Source organism: Bombina bombina, chromosome 3 (genome assembly GCF_027579735.1).
Source record: "Bombina bombina isolate aBomBom1 chromosome 3, aBomBom1.pri, whole genome shotgun sequence".
Classification (NCBI taxonomy): Eukaryota; Metazoa; Chordata; class Amphibia; order Anura; family Bombinatoridae; genus Bombina; species Bombina bombina.
Genome location: NC_069501.1, coordinates 1085889742 through 1085911502, shown reverse-complemented (window position 1 = coordinate 1085911502; position 21761 = coordinate 1085889742). Strand labels below are relative to the sequence as shown.

Genomic DNA, 21761 nt, shown 5'->3' with positions numbered 1-21761 from the left:
TGATGTGGAAAACAGATTATTTGCAGGAAGCTACACGACAGCTAGAAGATGGAGAGGTTTATTGCAGATTGGATGGTAACCCTACAGATGTTTTCCAGGGACTTGTGTATCATATTTTGGATGATGGAAGAGAGGAGGGTTTCATTGATCAACCCACTTTTGACTTTCTGTATGTTTTGGAACCTGTTGTTCCTATTTTTCACCATCTTCCAAAGATACACAAGTCCCTGGAAGATCCGGAATAGGGTCACTCTTAGAAAATCTATCTACATGGGTCGACTCTCTGTTACAGCCAATACTCAAATTAATCCCCAGTTACTTGAGGGATACTAAGCACCTTTTGAGGTTGCTAGATGAAGAGATTTGGTGCAAGGATTTTTTAGGGCTCACAGTGGATGCTGTGGGGTTATATTCGGCCATTCCCCATGACCAAGGGCTTGCTGCAATTCGTTTTTTTCTTGATAGATTCACCAATTTTGAGGATAGTTTCAAAGACTATGTAATAAGGATTACAGAATTCCTCCTTAATCACAATTATTTTTTGTTTAATGGAAATTACTATCTCCAGAGACGTGGGATAGCTATGGGGGCGAAATTTGCCCCCTCATACGCCAACCTATTTATGGGTTGGTGGGAGCTGTCCCAAGTCTATGGAGATATGAATCCATTCATAAGCCGTGTCCATTTTTACAAGAGGTATATAGATGATTTGGTCTTTATTTGGAAGGGTACGGCTTCTCAGGCAGAGGATTTTGTAACATACCTTAATGATAATACAGTTGGTCTAAGTTTTACTAGCGAATCTAATTCCAATCAAATAGCTTTATTGGATGTGTTTCTTAAAGGCAATTTGGACAAAATAGAGAGTGAGCTGTATCGAAAGCCGCTCCAGTCCAATACAGTTTTGCATGCAAAAAGTGCACATCCAAAACATACTGGTTTTGGAATTATTAAGGGAGAGTTTATAAGATTAAAGCGAAATTGCTCTCAACAGAGCAGTTTTCTGGAGGAAAGTAAGAGAGATTTGTAAATAGGGGTTATCGTCATGACACTATAGAAAAAGCTTTTCAACAAGTGTTGGAAATAGACAGAAAGGATCTCTTGTTAGAGGTACCTAAATCCAAGAGGCGACATGATCACAAAAAATTAACTTTTGTCACTACTTTTTCTAATCAATACGAACAAGTTACGAGTATTATTAAGAAACATTTACCCATTCTGAAGGGAGACAAAGATCTTTACGATGTAATAAGACAAGGCTGTCTTTTTGTTCCTAAGAGAAATCGCAATTTGGGGAATTATCTCTCACCTAGCATGGTCACAGACAAGAGCCAGGAGTAAAAGTCACTGGCTTACTAGTATAGGCCACTATAAATGTGGTCTTCATACATGTAAAGCATGTGGCCATGCATGGATAGCAAAGCAATTTCAATCATGCACAACACAGAAAGTGACAGGTTACACAAATTGCAGATTTAAATATGTGGTCTACCTGGTACAGTGTGTGGCGTGCCACATGCAGTACGTAGGTATGACCACTAGGGATGCCAGATTAAGAATAAGGGAGCACTTGAATTATATTTCATCTAAGACTCCCTGTTCTGCTCTGGCAGAACACTTTATTGAGAAACATGACAGCCATGTAAATACATTTAAATGGATAGTAATAGAAAAAGTTAGGAGTCCTCTGAGAGGGGGAAGTCTTGATACACTTTTATCCAAAAGAGAAATTTTTTGGATTTTCAACTTATTTACCAGACTTCCCCATGGCTTCAATACAGAAGCTGACATAATCAATGTATGGAAACGATAAGCAGGTTTTTAGTGATTATCTCCCATTTGTTTTATTTAACTTTACATTTAGTCCCTTTAATGGTTATTTCAATCTATCAGGATGACCCATCTTATATATATATATATATATATAATTGTTCATAAATTTGACAAGTTTATGAGATATGGTAATTTAGGTGAGAGTTATTGCTAAAGTTTGCATATATAATAATGTTTGTTCAGGTATAAATATAAGATGACTATAAATAAGTACATCTATTTGTGTATACATATATACATACTCTGTACAATTATATTTTTAGTAAAGCAACTTTTTTCTTTCCACTTTTTTCCTATGGGATATTAAGGGTTAATTATCTTTTGGGAAGGTATACACATTGATTTTTCCTGTTTGTTGTAATTATCTTCAGGTGTTTCATAGTAAGTTAACAGATGCTTATAAAAGGATACAAGTGCCAGTTGCTACCTAGGTATCTGATGACGGCTTAGGCCGAAACGCGTCATACCACCCAGTCTGTACTTGCAAGTATTTTATTTTTATGCTGCTTTTATGTAATAAATGCTGATTTACATATATATTTTTCCTGAGCTCCGTTTTTCTGTTTTTGAAGACGGTTTGAACTGCTCTCCAATCAGCACTCTGACTACAAAAAAAGTTGTGCGAGTGCTGTACGGCTAGAGCACCAATTGGTTAACAGTTCAAATCGTTTTCTCACAAAAAAAAAAAATACCTTTGAAGTGGTCGGTCTGAGTGCAGGGAACTAGAATTTCATCACTATATTAAAAATAAGTTATAGCATATCTTCATTAGAAGCAATGAATTAAAGGGAGACTAAACCCAAAATTTTCTTTCAAATAGAGAATACAATTTTAAACAACATTCCAATTTACTTCTATGATCTAATTTGCTTCATTCTTTAGACATCCTTTGTTGAAGAAATAGCAATGCACATGGGTGAGCCAATCACAAGGCATCTATGTGCAGCCACCAAGCAGCAGCTACTGAGCCTATCTAGATATGCTTTTCAGCAAATGATATCATGAGAATGAAGCAAATTAGATAATAGAAGTAAATTAGAAAGTGGTTTAAAATTGCATACTGTTTCTAACTCATGAAAGAAAAAATGTGGGTTTCATGTCCCTTTAAAGTCCATCTAAACTGTTGTTTTTTAAACGAATTATAGCAATTAGAAACGTTTCCATCACTTTAAAGGGGCAATCTAGTCAAAAATAAACTTTCATTATTCAGATAGGACTTGTAATTTTAATCAACTTTCCAATTTACTTTTATCATTAAATTTGCTTTGTTCTCTTGGTATTCTTAGTTTAAACTAAACATAGGTAGGCTCATATGCTAATTTCTAAGCCCTTGAGGGCTGCCTCTTATCACAGGCTTTTTAAATAGCTTTTCAACACAAAGGCCCCTATTTAACAAAGGTCTGTCGGACCTGATCCAACAGTGCGGATCAGGTCCAAGAGACCTCGCTGAATGCGGAGAGCAATACGCCCCTGCAGATTTGCGGGCAATCGGCCGCTAGCAGGGGGGTGTCAATCAACCCGATCGTACTTGATCGGGTTGAATTGTGGCGATGTCTGTCCGCCTGCTCAGAGCAGGCGGACAGAGTATGGAGCAGCAGTCTTTAGACCGCTGCTTCATAACTGGCGTTTCTGGCGAGTCTACAGGCTCGCCAGAAACACGGGCCCTCAAGCTCCATCCGGAGCTTGATAAATGGGCCCCAAAGAGATTTCGGGACCAATTTATCAACCCTCTGTCCGAAATGATTCGATCATGTCCGACAAACATCGCTGAATGCGGAGAGCAATACGTTTCCTGCATTCAGCATTGCACCAGCAGCTCTTGTGAACTGCTGGTGCAACGCCGCCCCCTGCAGATCCGAGGCCAATGGGTCGCTAGCAGGGGGTATCAATCAACCAGATCGATCGGAGCAGGCGGAGAAGTTATGGAGCAGCGGTCTTTAGAAACATGGGCCTTACGGAGCTTGATAAATAGGCCCCTGAAAGTACACGTGGGCCATATAGATAACACTGTGTTCAGGCACAGAAAGTTATTTAACCCTTTCGTGCCGGGGTTAACTTGTCTACATCAGAACAACTATTCCGATGTAAACAAATTGAAATCTTGCGATCGTGTAAGTGATCACAAGATTTCAATGATGGGATTGTGTCAGGGGACGTCCCTATGATGCTAGGCATGCCCTCCAGACTGCGATCCCATCAGTGAATGGCCAGTGGCTTCAGGAAAGCCAAAGCGGTTAGGGCGTATTTCATCCTTCGGCGCTAAAGCCCAGCAAAATTAGTACAAAATACAATGTCCTAACGGTGTTAAAGGGTTAATATAACTGCGCTGGTTATGCAAAAGTAGGAAATGGGTAATAACGGGATTATCTATCTTTTAAAACAATAACAATTCTATTGTAGACTGTCCCTTTAAGTAAATATTCCATATTTGTATTCACTGTTTATTATATGCACACACTATATAAATCAAGTGGTTTCTAAACCCATAATATGCACTGATATAATTTTAAAAGTATGGATGGAATAGAAACCACTTGGTTATTAAAGGTCAAAGAAATACAAATACATAATATTTTTCAACATTCAAACACGTTCCTTTACGGTTTTTCTACAAGTAGCTTTTATAATGAAGGATTCTCATACAAGATGATTGTGTATCAACGTTCAACACCTATCACTTTCTAGCAGCCAATAGGATTATCTGTTGCTCAAAACATTCTGTGAGCATAAACATAACTTCGGTAAATCCGTTGATAATCCATAAATAACACCTCTACCCCACCTTGTCCTCCCCATCAGACAGGCGCACACCCCGCTGCTGAATCACCAGCGTCTCGTCAATCTCTAAAAGACCGGTGGACCAGGAAAAGCGATCCATAGTTCCAATAACTCTGACAGCCACAAAAACTACCAAGACGTCGGCCCATTATGACGTCACTTAGCCGACTCACAATAAAATCGTAGTGAAGGCAAGCAGGCGGTAGCCATATTACAAGCTGGCAGGCTGCTTGCTAGAATTTTGGAACATATGAGACTGTGTCGCTTTGTGCAGCAGCAACCTTCATTGCTTCGTGTTTGGAAAGTGAGTTTTTGTCCTTCCCACTGACAGTGTTTATTAGAATAAAATAATGCTATTTTACAATAACTACTTGTATTAATCAATACACGATTGTGCAGTTGCTAATATAAATAGATAGTTGGTTAGTTATAGTTTACCGCTATAAATATGCAACACCTCATATTAGCGACATTATTTTGCTTGGATTTCGCTACTTTTAAAAGTAAAGACGGATATGTGTTTAACTTTTATGTTCGTATACCGCAAGATAGTCGCTATAAACGACTTTCTAAACCAGGGCGAGTGAAATATAAAGAAAGAGGCTCCCCACTAACGCGAACCGTTTTCTTGTTTACAATTTGCGTCAGCGTTGCTTTGCATGTCACATGCAAAACAAATTTCAAAAATGTTAATCAACAAACTACAAAACCAATGGGATTAAAGCTCCATCCAATATACTGTCTTTCAGCCAATGGAGGGCTCTGGTTTATGACAGCGTTAATTTGATTGGATAGTCGTCATCTCGTTGCCCAATCAAATAATTTAGGTAGGGAAAACTAGCAGCTCCGCTTTATTCAAACGAGAGAACTGTTGTGTAGGTTTAAACAGTGCACACAAACGGGCAACCATGAGCAGCACGGTGCGAGTACTTCCCGCTAGCCGGAGGCAGCAGCTTCAGTATAAAGGTGAGCAGCATTGCTTTTGCCTGCAGTATACGTTTTTTTTCCCCCCAATGTGGTGAGTAAAGAAAATAGCCGTAGTGAGTATAAACTATAATGGAGTGACTCCTGCTAATTGTGACGTGTGGTAGATCGGTACCGCAACTGAGTTCTGATGCATAATCTTCATGTTTTCGTCAGCCCCAATTCAGGTAGCTTTTTCATGCAACTTATATGTTGCACAGCTGGTCAGGTGTTGGCTTTTAGCGCCCCCTCTATTTCACCTCTGCTACTACATCTGCTGTTGTCAACCTGAACCTATTTGAAATAATACTGGCAGTCAACTTGAGTCAAGACCATACTGTTCGGTTTCATTGTGACTGTATTGCTTACATGTCCCTTTAGGTTTATCAAAAGTAACAGTAGCGTTTAATAACTTTTTTTTTTTTTTTTAATTAGATTACTGCCAATTTAGGCACTCATTAAAGGAAAAGTAAAGTGTCAAGGACCTCTATGCAGCAACGCCAAGTAAATATAATAAAATTAGGTTTTTTTAATTTAAAGACTTTTTACTTTTTTTCCCCGTAATTTATTAATAGTTATAATTTAACCTTTCAATCCTCAAATATAAATAATAATAATAAAAAAAAAATATATATATATATATATATATATATATATATATAATTTTTTTTTATTTTTTATCCAGGCGGAGGAACGGGGATGAATGGAGATCTATCTATCTCCATTCATCCCCGTTCCTCCGCCTGGTGCTAGTAGAGAACAATAAGCATATATCAAAAAAGACTTGCACTCGCTGGAAATTTAGTGAACAATTTTACTTGTGAAACATGTGACGTTTCGAGGACAATGTATCCCCTTACTCAGACCTGAGGAAGGGGGATACATTGTCCTCGAAACGTCACATGTTTCACAAGTAAAATTGTTCACTAAAATTCCAGCGAGTGCAAGTCTTTTTTGATATATGCTTATTGTTCTCTACTAGCACCCTGGCAGCCGTTTTGGAGTGAGAGTGCACATGAGAAGACGTGGAGAACGATAATAGTGCAACCCCGTTATGTAGAATATTCCTTTAATATATTGTGTACATAACTCTCTACATAACGGGGTTGCACTATTATCGTTCTCCACTTTCTTCTCATCCATTTATGTGAGCGGAACACCTGAAAGGGAGACAGTGACAAGTCCTGGGACACCGGAAAAACAAAGGAAAGTTTCAAATTCTACTTACCCTGCGCGACACTTACCTCATACGGATTGAGGTTAAGGAGAGTAAGTAGAATCCCCTGAGGGGAAAGTGTGACTCCTAGCACTGGGATTCCCCCTTTTGGCTTTCCACACAGTATTACTAATTGCATGTTTTGACTTTGTGCTTAATATTTTATTAGTCACAATTGGTGTCAAAAGTTAACTAGCACTATTTTTCTGTCCATTGCGAATCTGTCAAATAAGATTTTGTATTTAGATCTTATCTACCTGGTATCGCTACTAATATATATTTTCTATTTAGGTAACTGCTTTAGTGTATATACTTTGTAACGATCATTGTGTGAACTCCAACAGTTGTCCAACACTGAATGTTTATATCTTTATAAGTACGGTGAAAACAACTATCTATATAGGGATACTTATTTTTGTTTGATATATTGTGTCAATGGTATTATATTGGTAATTTTACAACCATTGCGGTCTAGTACCTATAGTATAAATATATCTTATTTTTAGTCTGATACACTGAGCGCCCACTACATTTTACTATTCCTTGGTTATATATATCTATCTATCCCGCTCATACAGCGGGTTAGGGACTGGAGCCCCGCTGTAAAGTGAAAACTGCCTTAAAGTGAAACAAGGCGGTTTTAGCTTTCTTTTCACTTGCCAGTGTGTTTGAAAACTTGTTTGAACTAACATATTAGGGGTGCAATAGTGCTACGTTTAGTTTAACACTAGCACAGTAATTCAATTGGTATTAAATTAATACTGTACCTGTAAAATAGTGACAATTACTGTAGTAAAATTTGGCAGACTATAGTACTGAGACACAGATTGCACTGTAATGCTGTAAACAGAGTGAACTGCACATAACAAAATGGTGCCAGTCACTATTATCGTGAGATTGCGAGATTTAAAGCACTGTTCCAAAATCCTTGGAGGTTTAACTTCAGCTCCACGAAGCGCTGTAAAGTGAGGTGTGTGTGTGTGTGTATATATATATATATATATATATATATATATATATATATATATATATATATTTTTCTATATCACACACGCCGATACTAGTATCGGTGCCGATACCAAGTATTTGCATGAGTACTTGTACTCATGCATATGCACCGATACTTAAACCGATACCTCCAATTCCTACCCATATGCCATCTTTTGGCATTTTTCAAACTGTATGTTCCCATTTCATTTTAAGCTGGAGTGGAGACTTAACAGCAATTTGTATTGGCAGAACAGAAGTGAACAATTTTTAGTTATTTGTATTATTTTACGTCAGAGCAGTGCTTAAAGTGATGGTAAAGTATTGCAAACTTCAACATGCGATAGTATAGATAACAAAAAAAAAAATGCACTTTCATTCACCAAAACGCTGAAAACTGTCAGTATTTGTAAATATTTACTTTTTAGATGCTTCCATTTCAGCTCCGTTCCTCCACCTGTACAATCGCCGCCATAGATTTTAAAAATCACGTGTTTTCAACTTGCAATCAGAATCCTGGCCAGTCGGGGACTGTAAAACACACTAACATGCCCCTCGTTAGCTATGCGCATGCGCTACATGTTAGATCTCAGACTGATCGTCTGAAAACATGTATTAAGCAATTAACGCATGCGCAAAGTGAATAGTTGAACAATATTCCTTATATAATGACGTAGAGAGCGGGTTGTTCCGCTCTCTACTACAACTCATACACAGATCAGGAAGTAATACTGGGAGCGGAGCAAGGAGCGATAACGCTCAGTAAGTAAAATATTATTTAAAAAAAAAACAATTGAATTTTAAATTAAAAAAAACTAGCGATTTTGGTGATAGAGACTTAAGTAATACGATTTTACCTTCACATTGCCCTCAATTTACCATCACTTTAAAAGCTGCTACTTGACAGCTGGAAGCCTCTCATCTTGCACAATTAGGCTCAAAATATACTGTACTCTGTGGAACATCCTTAGCCAGGGCTGGACTGGGAATAAAAAGCAGCCCTGGAAAAATATCAAGACCAGCCTTATTTTCTGTTGAGTCAGTAGAATACAAATGCCCCATTTTTCTCAAAGGGGATTACTGGGATACTCCTTCCCGAATATTATTTTCAGAATTAAATTATATTACTTTTTATTAAATACAAATGTCAGATTTATCAGTTATATAGGCACCCTACAACCCAATTGCATCCAGTAATTGCCCCTTTAAATTGTAGCTTTCCAGCCCCAGCTGCTGCAGCTGTTATTTATTGTTGTTGTTATTAATATATTTTATTGTAATAATTTTATTTATAAACATGTTCTGCGAACTTTGTGACAACAAGCAAATAACATTGTTAAATGTCTTTTAAGATACAGTTCATAATTCTAAAGAAGGGATCTTAAATCATTAGTCTGTATTGTGCTTGGTACTGTTATGACATAAAAAAAGTATCGGTATTTGTACTTAGTCTTAAAAAATTGGTATCGGTGCAACCCTAATACACACAATTTTTTTTTTTTATTTTTTTTGTAAATGACTAATATCGTCTTCAAGGTTCTGATTGGTCCCCCAGTGGTGTCTGGATATACTCACTCACCCCCCCCCCCCCCCAGCTTAAAGTACGCATGCATGTCTCATTGAATTCACTCCTTGTGTAGAAGTGCGTTCATGAGACACGCATGTGCACTTCAACATCGAGATCACGAGACGCATGCGCACTTCAACATTGAGTGTTTCATATGAATCTCAGCAGAGACGGCACCTAAACGCATGCGCAAAAAATTGTTACATAGTAGCGTGCACGGATTAACACGTAAGTGCGTGTGGGACCGCTCTTACTTGCAAACTAGAGAAACCAGGAAATAAGCGGGTGGGTGGAAGATAAAAATAAAAACGGTATCTGAGATAAATCAAGAAAATATGACAAATAAGAAGGAATTTAAAAAAAAATTACTTGGCAACTACATACAGTGTTAGAAGCTGAATTGATGGCATTAATTTTATGGTTTAAAATTTACTTTCACTTTAAATGGCCAGTAAACCTAGCAAATAAAGTTATATAATTCTGCACATAGTGCAGAATTCTATAACATTAGCTTAGCACCAGATTTCTAAAGTGCCCGATCGCGCTATTAAACTCCATGTAGCTTGGTCTGGTAACAAGCTACATTTAGTTTAATAGCACGATCGGGACGGCTGTGATTAGACAGCGTGCCCAGATGCGCTTAGGATAAGAAAACAGACCCGCTCTGTAGAGCCAGCAGCGGCATTCTTTTTTCTTTGCAAGTCTATTTAACCCTTCACTTCAGACATCTTGCGCTAAGCTAATGTTATATAATTTTGCACTATGGAAAACTATCATTGGAGGCTCAAATATAGCTAGATTGTTAATCAAATATGGCGGGCAGAGGAAAATGTATTATCGTCTGATTATTAAAAGGTAATAAACTTTTTTTTTTTTTTTTTTTTTTTTTTTAAGATCAGTAAAAATTGATGAATGAAACTGGGGCTATTTTTAAATTAACTTGTATATGGCGTTGCCGAGTGTACTTAACCTTACCTTTAGTACTGTCAATTTGACAATGCAATTGGCTTACTGAAAGGACCAGCTCACTCAGGAGAGAGCGTTGCTTAATATGAAAATTTAGTGTGTGTGTGTGTATATGTATGTGTGTGTGTGTGTATATATGTATGTATATATATATATATATATATATATATATAATTATTCTTGATATTGTAATACAAACTTTTTAAAGTTGGTAGTCACTGTGCAAGAGTCTTATATACATCACATTTAGTAATTCCTTCACGATTCAAAACATTTGTACTAAACTATTTATAGTCCTGCACAATTTTGACAAGGTTACTGCACAAAACACAAATAGTTATAAATTCACTTTAACAGCACAGTAGCATGTGTGGCCTTTTATTGAAATATAGGATCTTTAGAAAAAAGGCAATGTTTTGAGCACTTGGCTCTTAATCATACCATAATTAACACATTCACTATATCCATTATGTTGCTTTACAATATTCCATATAGTGGAAAAGTACTAGATCATATATCCCCTTACAAAGTTATTTTAAATGACAGGTGCCACTTAGCTTTTTTTTTTTTTTTTTTTTTTTTTTACAATAAAGTCAAAATTAAAGGGACAGTATACACCAATTTTTATATAACTGCATGTTATAGACACTACTATAAAGAATAATATGCACAGATATTGATATAAAAATCCAGTATAAAACCATTTAAAAACTTACTTAGAAGCTTCCAGTTTAGCTCTGTTTAAAAGGTTACTGTAACACCCACTGCAAGTGGGAAATAGCAGACAGTGACACTTCCCCTTCCTTTGCATATGAAAAGACCCTTTACACAAACAGAAGCAAGCTGGAGTAGGTATATGTCGGTATTCTCCTAAAACTTTGGGGCTTGGTTAGAATTCTGAAAATCAGAGCAATGTTATTTAATAGTAAGCAAAACTATCCAATTTAAGAAAAGAAAAAAACTTTATGGGCTATATAAATCATCTACAAAACATTTATGCAAAGAAAAAATGAGTGTATAATGTCTCTTTAAACTTAAATGGATTGGATAGGGGATAACATTTTTAAACGTTTCAATTTACTTATGTTATCAATTTTCCTTAGTTCTCTTGGTATTCTTTGTTAAATAGTAATCGTAGGTGAGCTTGAGTTCAGGAGTTTGCATGCATAGTATATACGCAATGGTTTTAGCCACACAAAAGACAGTCAAATCCTCTGTTCACACCTTTTAGGATACATAAGTTTCCAAATGGGAAATCTAGCAAGTCTTTGTTTTAAAGTAGTTCCCTGTCTCCTCCCCTCCTAGGTATCTTAAAGGGACACTAGATTTCTTTGCATAAATGTTTTGTAGATCCTATTTATATAGCCTATACAGTTGTTGTGTGGTGTGTTTTTTTTTTTTTTTTATGATGTATAGTTTTGCTTATTTTTAAATAACACACTGCTGATTTTCAGACTCCTAACCAAGCCCCAAAGTTTTAGGAGAATACTGATGTAAACCTACTCCAGCTTGCTCCTGTTTGTGTAAAAAGTATTTTTATATGCAGAGGAAGTGGGAGTATCCTGTGTGGTTTTTTTTTTTTTTTTTTTTTTTTTTTTTGCTATAGAATTACTTGCAGTGAGCGTTCCAGCCTAACCTTTTCAACAGAGCTAAACTTGGTGCTTCTAAGTACGTTTTTAAACGGTTTTATACTGGATTTTTTGATCAGTATATGTGCATATTATTTATAGTAGTGTCTATTACATGCAGTTAAATGAAAATTGGTGTATACTGCCCCTTTTAATACTGTCAATTTGCCAACACGATTGGCTTACTGATAGGACCAGCTCACTCAGGAGAGAGCGTTGCTTAGCAGTAATAACACCTTATTAACAATTGAAATGGATGAATAAACATAACCATTGTAATATGAAACATTTCTTATTATTTAACTTGTTTCATTCTTTGCAAGTCATCAAGCTTGAAGATCCTGGGCTGTCCTGATAAAAGGGCCTGGGCAACAGTGCTTTGTTAGCCTATCCCATGACCAATCGATTTGCACAATTTGGTAATATGCAAAATATTGTAATTTTGCATTGCACAATCTGCGTCTGAATTATGTTGTGCACACGATGCTGTGGCCATGCTTGTCTGGTTATTTCAGAGGCTACTACCATGCCTGTATACCTAAATGACAACTGGGTTGCTAATATCAGCCTTTATTAGGTGGTACACTAGAGTCCTCATAAGGATGTCATCTGTTTGTGTATAACACTGTGAATGAGTAAAGTATAGTGGAATGCCTTCAGTGGTTTTTGCGGTGAGCTAAACGTTCATGTTTCTTCATATCTCCTGCACTGTTGATGTTCACCAGTTGTCCGGTTCCACAAAAGTTGACTCTAATTACTATATAGAATACAGCAGTTGTCGTCATGAAACTTGGAAGAATATACCCAAGGGACAAATATTAAGAGTTAGAAAAAACTGCTCCAGTTTAAAATACTTTTGAAGAACAAACAAAAATATTAGTGGACAAATTTGAAGAAAAAGGATATGATATTACCAAAATGAATTCAACAATTGAAGAGGTAAAACAAATGGACAAACACATTACTAGTTAAGAGAGAGAAAAAAAGAGAAAGGAACAAACAATAGACAAAAAAACTAGGACTTTTTTATTACTAGCTATTCAATACAACACAAGATGTTTAAAAGAATAGTTAATTGGCATTTGTTGTTAAAAGACCCTATTATCGGTAAATCACTGGAGGATAAACCCAGATTCATCTATAAAAAGGCTAAGAACTTTAAAACTATATTAGCACCTAGTGAATACAGCAGTAAAAAGAACAAGAATCCAATTAGAGATTTAGAAGGGTCAAAAGTAAAAGGTTTCTTCCCTTGTTATAGCTGTAAATCGTGCAAACTCAGCAATAAAATATTAAATCGGGGAAAAAATGGAAAAATAACTACAATCCAGGAAATAATCAAATGTACAGATAAAAATATAGTTTATATGATACAGTGTGGATGTAATTTGAAATATTTTGGACAAACAAGTCGTAAACTAAAGGACAGAATTAGGGAACATATATTAGCTATTGAACATGAGAGAGAAGACACTACACTTTATAGACATTTTAAGGAGAAACATAATAAAGTAGAAACAATGAAATACTGGGGGATATATAAAATAGAGGATAGTAGAAGAGGTAATGCAGAACAAAAACATTTGAGAAAAGAAGAGTTCATTTATAATTTTGGTACTCTATCACCCACAGGCTTAAATAGCGAATTCGATCTAAACTGCCTGATTTGATAAAATGCTCCCTCCAGCAGTACTGCCCACTTTGGTTACAACGGTTTATTAAGAATAAAGTTAACATGTTCTTGCATGCCCATGGCAGTTATAAAATTACAATATGTAAAAAAAAAAAAAAAAAAAAAAAAAATTTCTGACTATCCACCCTGCTCTGTGTTTAACCCCCTGCAAAGGGGTTAAACACAGAAGTAGCATTCGGGACCCACGGTGCACTGCAGGTCCCGAGCAGAACCTGGCACTTATCTAATCAGCAACGCTAGTTTCACAAATCAGATGGCCCTTTAAACTGATGGTAAATTTTTAACGATTGTTTCATCAAGTATTATTATACTATTAATTCTAAGCTAAATCGCCATGGTGTGTTTCTCCAACATAGGTGTGTCCGGTCCACGGCGTCATCCTTACTTGTGGGATATTCTCTTCCCCAACAGGAAATGGCAAAGAGCCCAGCAAAGCTGGTCACATGATCCCTCCTAGGCTCCGCCTACCCCAGTCATTCTCTTTGCCGTTGTACAGGCAACATCTCCACGGAGATGGCTTAGAGTTTTTTAGTGTTTAACTGTAGTTTTTATTATTCAATCAAGAGTTTGTTATTTTGAAATAGTGCTGGTATGTACTATTTACTCAGAAACAGAAAAGAGATGAAGATTTCTGTTTGTATGAGGAAAATGATTTTAGCAACCGTCACTAAAATCCATGGCTGTTCCACACAGGACTGTTGAGAGCAATTAACTTCAGTTGGGGGAACAGTGAGCAGTCTCTTGCTGCTTGAGGTATGACACATTCTAACAAGACGATGTAATGCTGGAAGCTGTCATTTTCCCTCTGGGATCCGGTAAGCCATGTTTATTACGATTGTAAATAAGGGCTTCAAAAAGGGCTTATTAAGACTGTAGACTTTTTTTGGGCTAAATCGATTGATTATTAACACATATTTAGCCTTGAGGAATCATTTTATCTGGGTATTTTGATATAATAATATCGGCAGGCACTGTTTTAGACACCTTATTCTTTAGGGGCTTTCCCAAAGCATAGGCAGAGCCTCATTTTCGCGCCGGTGTTGCGCACTTGTTTTTGAGAGGCATGGCATGCAGTCGCATGTGAGAGGAGCTCTGATACTTAGAAAAGACTTTCTGAAGGCGTCATTTGGTATCGTATTCCCCTTGGGGCTTGGTTGGGTCTCAGCAAAGCAGATACCAGGGACTGTAAGGGGTTAAAGTTCAAAACGGCTCCGGTTCCGTTATTTTAAGGGTTAAAGCTTCCAAATTTGGTGTGCAATACTTTTAAGGCTTTAAGACACTGTGGTGAAAATTTGGTGAATTTTGAACAATTCCTTCATGTTTTTTCGCATTTGCAGTAATAAAGTGTGTTCAGTTTAAAATTTAAAGTGACAGTAACGGTTTTATTTTAAAACGTTTTTTGTACTTGTTATCAAGTTTATGCCTGTTTAACATGTCTGAACTACCAGACTGTGTTCTGAATGTGGGGAAGCCAGAATTCCTATTCATTTAAATAAATGTGATTTATGTGACAATGACAATGATGCCCAAGATGATTCCTCAAGTGAGGGGAGTAAGCATGGTACTGCATCATTCCCTCCTTCGTCTACACGAGTCTTGCCCACTCAGGAGGCCCCTAGTACATCTAGCGCGCCAATACTCCTTACTATGCAACAATTAACGGCTGTAATGGATAATTCTGTCAAAAACATTTTAGCCAAAATGAACACTTATCAGCGTAAGCGCGACTGCTCTGTTTTAGATACTGAAGAGCATGACGACGCTGATATTAATATTTCTGAAGGGCCCATAACTCAGTCTGATGGGGCCAGGGAGGTTTTGTCTGAGGGAGAAATTACTGATTCAGGGAACATTTCTCAACAAGCTGAACCTGATGTGATTGCATTTAAATTTAAGTTGGAACATCTCCGCATTCTGCTTAAGGAGGTATTATCCACTCTGGATGATTGTGACAAGTTGGTCATCCCAGAGAAACTATGTAATATGGACAAGTTCCTAGAGGTGCCGGGGCTCCCAGAAGCTTTTCCTATACCCAAGCGGGTGGCGGACATTGTTAATAAGGAATGGGAAAGGCCCGGTATTCCTTTCGTCCCTCCCCCCATATTTAAAAAATTGTTTCCTATGGTCGACCCCAGAAAGGACTTATGGCAGACAGTCCCCAAGGTCGAGGGAGCGGTTTCCACTTTAAACAAACGCACCACTATACCCATAGAGGATAGTTGTGCTTTCAAAGATCCTATGGATAAAAAATTAGAAGGTTTGCTTAAAAAGATGTTTGTTCAGCAGGGTTACCTTCTACAACCAATTTCATGCATTGTCCCTGTCGCTACAGCCGCATGTTTCTGGTTCAATGAGCTGATAAAGGCGGTCGACAGTGATTCTCCTCCTTATGAGGAGATTATGGACAGAATCAATGCTCTCAAATTGGCTAATTCTTTCACCCTAGACGCCACTTTGCAATTGGCTAGGTTAGCGGCTAAGAATTCTGGGTTTGCTATTGTGGCGCGCAGAGCGCTTTGGTTGAAATCTTGGTCGGCTGATGCGTCTTCCAAGAACAAGTTACTTAACATTCCTTTCAAGGGGAAAACGCTGTTTGGCCCTGACTTGAAAGAGATTATCTCGGATATCACTGGGGGTAAGGGCCACGCCCTTCCTCAGGATCGGCCTTTCAAGGCAAAGAATAAACCTAATTTTCGTCCCTTTCGTAGAAACGGACCAGCCCAAAGTGCTACGTCCTCTAAGCAAGAGGGTAATACTTCTCAAGCCAAGCCAGCTTGGAGACCAATGCAAGGCTGGAACAAGGGAAAGCAGGCCAAGAAACCTGCCACTGCTACCAAGACAGCATGAAATGTTGGCCCCCGATCCGGGACCGGATCTGGTGGGGGGCAGACTCTCTCTCTTCGCTCAGGCTTGGGCAAGAGATGTTCTGGATCCTTGGGCGCTAGAAATAGTCTCCCAAGGTTATCTTCTGGAATTCAAGGGACTTCCCCCAAGGGGGAGGTTCCACAGGTCTCAGTTGTCTTCAGACCACATAAAAAGACAGGCATTCTTACATTGTGTAGAAGACCTGTTAAAAATGGGAGTGATTCATCCCGTTCCATTAAGAGAACAAGGGATGGGGTTCTACTCCAATCTGTTTATAGTTCCCAAAAAAGAGAACGTTCAGACCAATCTTAGATCTCAAGATCTTAAACAAGTTTCTCAAGGTTCCATCGTTCAAGATGGAAACCATTCGAACTATTCTTCCTTCCATCCAGGAAGGTCAATTCATGACCACGGTGGATTTAAAGGATGCGTATCTACATATTCCTATCCACAAGGAACATCATCGGTTCCTGAGGTTCGCATTCCTGGACAAACATTACCAGTTCGTGGCGCTTCCTTTCGGATTAGCCACTGCTCCAAGGATTTTCACAAAGGTACTAGGGTCCCTTCTAGCTGTGCTAAGACCAAGGGGCATTGCTGTAGTACCTTACTTGGACGACATTCTGATTCAAGCGTCGTCCCTTCCTCAAGCAAAGGCTCACACGGACATTGTCCTGGCCTTTCTCAGATCTCACGGATGGAAAGTGAACGTGGAAAAGAGTTCTCTATCTCCGTCAACAAGGGTTCCCTTCTTGGGAACAATAATAGACTCCTTAGAAATGAGGATTTTTCTGACAGAGGCCAGAAAAACAAAACTTCTAGACTCTTGTCGGATACTTCATTCCGTTCCTCTTCCTTCCATAGCTCAGTGCATGGAAGTGATCGGGTTGATGGTAGCGGCAATGGACATAGTTCCTTTTGCACGCATTCATCTAAGACCATTACAACTGTGCATGCTCAGTCAGTGGAATGGGGACTATACAGACTTGTCTCCGAAGATACAAGTAAATCAGAGGACCAGAGACTCACTCCGTTGGTGGCTGTCCCTGGACAACCTGTCACGAGGGATGACATTCCGCAGACCAGAGTGGGTCATTGTCACGACCGACGCCAGTCTGATGGGCTGGGGCGCGGTCTGGGGATCCCTGAAAGCTCAGGGTCTTTGGTCTCGGGAAGAATCTCTTCTACCGATAAATATTCTGGAACTGAGAGCGATATTCAATGCTCTCAAGGCTTGGCTTCAGCTAGCGAGGGCCAAGTTCATACGGTTTCAATCAGACAACATGACAACTGTTGCGTACGTCAACCATCAGGGGGGAACAAGGAGTTCCCTGGCGATGGAAGAAGTGACCAAAATCATTCTATGGGCGGAGTCTCACTCCTGCCACCTGTCTGCTATCCACATCCCAGGAGTGGAAAATTGGGAAGCGGATTTTCTGAGTCGTCAGACATTGCATCCGGGGGAGTGGGAACTCCATCCGGAAATCTTTGCCCAAGTCACTCAGCTGTGGGGCATTCCAGACATGGATCTGACGGCCTCTCGTCAGAACTTCAAAGTTCCTTGCTACGGGTCCAGATCCAGGGATCCCAAGGCGGCTCTAGTGGATGCACTAGTAGCACCTTGGACCTTCAAACTAGCTTATGTGTTCCCGCCGTTTCCTCTCATCCCCAGGCTGGTAGCCAGGATCAATCAGGAGAGGGCGTCGGTGATCTTGATAGCTCCTGCGTGGCCACGCAGGACTTGGTACGCAGATCTGGTGAATGTCATCGGCTCCTCCTTGGAAGCTACCTTTGAGACGAGACCTTCTTGTTCAGGGTCCGTTCGAACATCCGAATCTGGTTTCACTCCAGCTGACTGCTTGGAGATTGAACGCTTGATCTTATCGAAGCGAGGATTCTCAGATTCTGTTGTCGATACTCTTGTTCAGGCCAGAAAGCCTGTAACTAGAAAGATTTACCACAAAATTTGGAAAAAATATATCTGTTGGTGTGAATCTAAAGGATTCCCTTGGGACAAGGTTAAGATTCCTAGGATTCTATCCTTCCTTCAAGAAGGATTGGAAAAAGGATTATCTGCAAGTTCCATGAAGGGACAGATTTCTGCCTTGTCTGTGTTACTTCACAAAAAGCTGGCCGCTGTGCCAGATGTTCAAGCCTTTGTTCAGGCTCTGGTTAGAATTAAGCCTGTTTACAAACCTTTGACTCCTCCTTGGAGTCTCAATTTAGTTCTTCAGGGGGTTCCATTTGAACCCTTGCATTCCGTTGATATTAAGTTATTATCTTGGAAAGTTTTGTTTTTAGTTGCAATTTCTTCTGCTAGAAGAGTTTCAGAATTATCTGCTCTGCAGTGTTCTCCTCCTTATCTGGTGTTCCATGCAGATAAGGTGGTTTTACGTACTAAACCTGGTTTTCTTCCAAAAGTTGTTTCTAACAAAAACATTAACCAGGAGATTATCGTACCTTCTCTGTGTCCGAAACCAGTTTCAAAGAAGGAACGTTTGTTGCACAATTTGGATGTTGTTCGCGCTCTAAAATTCTATTTAGATGCTACAAAGGATTTTAGACAAACATCTTCCTTGTTTGTTGTTTATTCCGGTACAAGGAGAGGTCAAAAAGCAACTTCTACCTCTCTCTCTTTTTGGATTAAAAGCATCATCAGATTGGCTTACGAGACTGCCGGACGGCAGCCTCCTGAAAGAATCACAGCTCATTCCACTAGGGCTGTGGCTTCCACATGGGCCTTCAAGAACGAGGCTTCTGTTGATCAGATATGTAGGGCAGCGACTTGGTCTTCACTGCACACTTTTACCAAATTTTACAAGTTTGATACTTTTGCTTCTTCTGAGGCTATTTTTGGGAGAAAGGTTTTGCAAGCCGTGGTGCCTTCCATTTAGGTGACCTGATTTGCTCCCTCCCTTCATCCGTGTCCTAAAGCTTTGGTATTGGTTCCCACAAGTAAGGATGACGCCGTGGACCGGACACACATATGTTGGAGAAAACAGAATTTATGTTTACCTGATAAATTACTTTCTCCAACGGTGTGTCCGGTCCACGGCCCGCCCTGGTTTTTTTAATCAGGTCTGATAATTTATTTTCTTTAACTACAGTCACCACGGTACCATATGGTTTCTCCTATGCAAATATTCCTCCTTAACGTCGGTCGAATGACTGGGGTAGGCGGAGCCTAGGAGGGATCATGTGACCAGCTTTGCTGGGCTCTTTGCCATTTCCTGTTGGGGAAGAGAATATCCCACAAGTAAGGATGACGCCGTGGACCGGACACACCGTTGGAGAAAGTAATTTATCAGGTAAACATAAATTCTGTTTTTTTTTTTTTGGGGGGGGGGGGTGTTTTGTAAATCTTATTCCTATATAAAATGTATTTTACCTACAGAGCGTTACCGCTCCTTGCTCCGCCCCCGCCATTACTTCCGTATATTTTATTCTTCCCTGTGAGCGAGCTGAACCACCCCTTTCTACGTAATAGCATAGGTATGTAACTCTTGTTCATTCGCTTTGCACATGCGTCTAATTTTGTATGTAATACATTTATTCAATGTATTGTATACATTGTGATCATTGCAAGCGCAGCTGTTATTAGAGACAGCTTGCAGATAACAAACACTTGCCTTATATACAATATTGCAAGAGACGATATTGTTAATACAATGTTTCGGATAGCAGTGAATAAAGTTTGGGCATGCGCACAAATAGATCATTTGGCCGTCTAAACAAGCAATAGAAGGTCTAGGGCATGCGCATAAGTATTGAGGGGCATATTTTCTTGGAGGAGTGTCGCCGACTGACATTGGATAAAAAAAAACGTGACCAGGCGAAATCAATGGCGGCCAATGTAGGGGAGGAGGATGGGATTGAAAATTTTAACATAATCGCAAGTATTATAGAATATATAGAGCGAATTAGATTGACTAAAGTGACATTATTTTTTACTTTCATATACAAGCTTTATTTGTAATACGGCTGAGTTTACCAACTCTTTAATATCAGTTTTGAAACTTTCATGATTAGTGCATTACTGCTCTTTCAACAAAGGATACTAAGAGAATTAAGCAATTTTGGTAATAGTTGTTTAAATTGCATGCTCTAAATGCTTTTGCTTATACTACACATTTTTAAAAAGTTTGTTTTTTTTGTTTGTTTTTTAGAACAAAGGAGAAAAAAAGTGGAAGAATATTTGTTAAAGAAGATGGCCCTTACAGAGCCTCGCCAGTCATTACAAAGCAGGTTTGTACAAACAATTCTTCCCAAACATAAGCATCTTCATGTCCGTAGTAGTATCCATCTTGCAGGTTGCAAATGAGGCTATGATGTGTGTCGCGCCACACTCTTATTCATAGCACAGTGCGAGCCACAGCAGTGAATGTTGCATTGATTCTCAAAAAAATGAGAAGAACATCTGTGCACAAAAGTGGATTGATTGAAAAATAAACTATTCATATTTGATTTTAAAAAAAAAAAAAGCTTTTGAGTACAACCACTATTCTCTTATTTTGTTATACAAACAACGTATAGACCCACTGGCTGTACTATAGGACTTGCCTTTTAAACCAGGAAATTAGCCTGCAATATGTACATAACATTGGCAAAAATAGAGAGAAGCGCTAAACCTGGGTACAAACAATAACATAATAGCTTGTTCTATGGCTAGTTACCACCCCAGGAGCTGCCTCTTTGTTCAACATGTGCCTTTCACGGAGAAGAACTCTCTTGTAGCATATCAGTCTAATCCTGACTAACTCTCTGCACAAGAGAAATGGTAAAACCCCAGATGTGTGCCTAGAGTGATATGGCTGAACCTCACCGACGAGGCCCACACTAGGCTGAAACGTTTGGGGTTTTGCCATTAATCTCCTTCAGAGAGGGATTGCCTGGTATTTCAGGATTGCACTGTTTAGCCGGATAAAACTGATGTTCTACAGAAACGTTCTTCTCTGAGAGGCACATGTTGAGCAAAAAGAGGCTGCTCTTCCAGGCTTGTCTGAAAGCTGGGAAATAGGACAGCAGTACCATTTTGGTGCTATTCTGCAGGACAGTGAAACCTGTGAAAATAACAATAAGATGAGTATTAAACGTTGTCTTTGTAAAAATAGTAATGAATAATTTCCACTCATTGAGCACTCGTATCATGTCACATTAAGTATTTTTCTGACTACTTGTGCTGTCCAGTTAACTTTTTACTACATTCCAGTCGGTGAAATGGTTAAAAAACTATGCCTTTACCTTTTTTTATTTTGTCATCTGAAA

The 21761-nt window shown here is 38.8% G+C and overlaps 2 protein-coding genes across 2 annotated transcripts in view; one reads left to right on the top strand and one right to left on the bottom strand.

The window, feature by feature from the left end:
- The window catches only part of VPS36 (vacuolar protein sorting 36 homolog), a 143046-nt gene extending 138289 nt beyond the window's left edge, over positions 1-4757 (bottom strand). Inside the window, exon 1 of the mRNA XM_053708389.1 lies at positions 4616-4757. Coding sequence (XP_053564364.1) covers positions 4616-4711 — 96 coding nt within the window. The 5' untranslated portion in view covers positions 4712-4757. The remainder of the gene's footprint in view (positions 1-4615) is intronic.
- A 691-nt stretch (positions 4758-5448) lies between these two features.
- The window catches only part of CKAP2 (cytoskeleton associated protein 2), a 79435-nt gene continuing 63122 nt past the window's right edge, over positions 5449-21761 (top strand). Inside the window, exons 1-2 of the mRNA XM_053708388.1 lie at positions 5449-5577; positions 20663-20741. Of these exons, the coding sequence (XP_053564363.1) occupies positions 5520-5577; positions 20663-20741 (137 nt within the window). The 5' untranslated portion in view covers positions 5449-5519. The remainder of the gene's footprint in view (positions 5578-20662; positions 20742-21761) is intronic.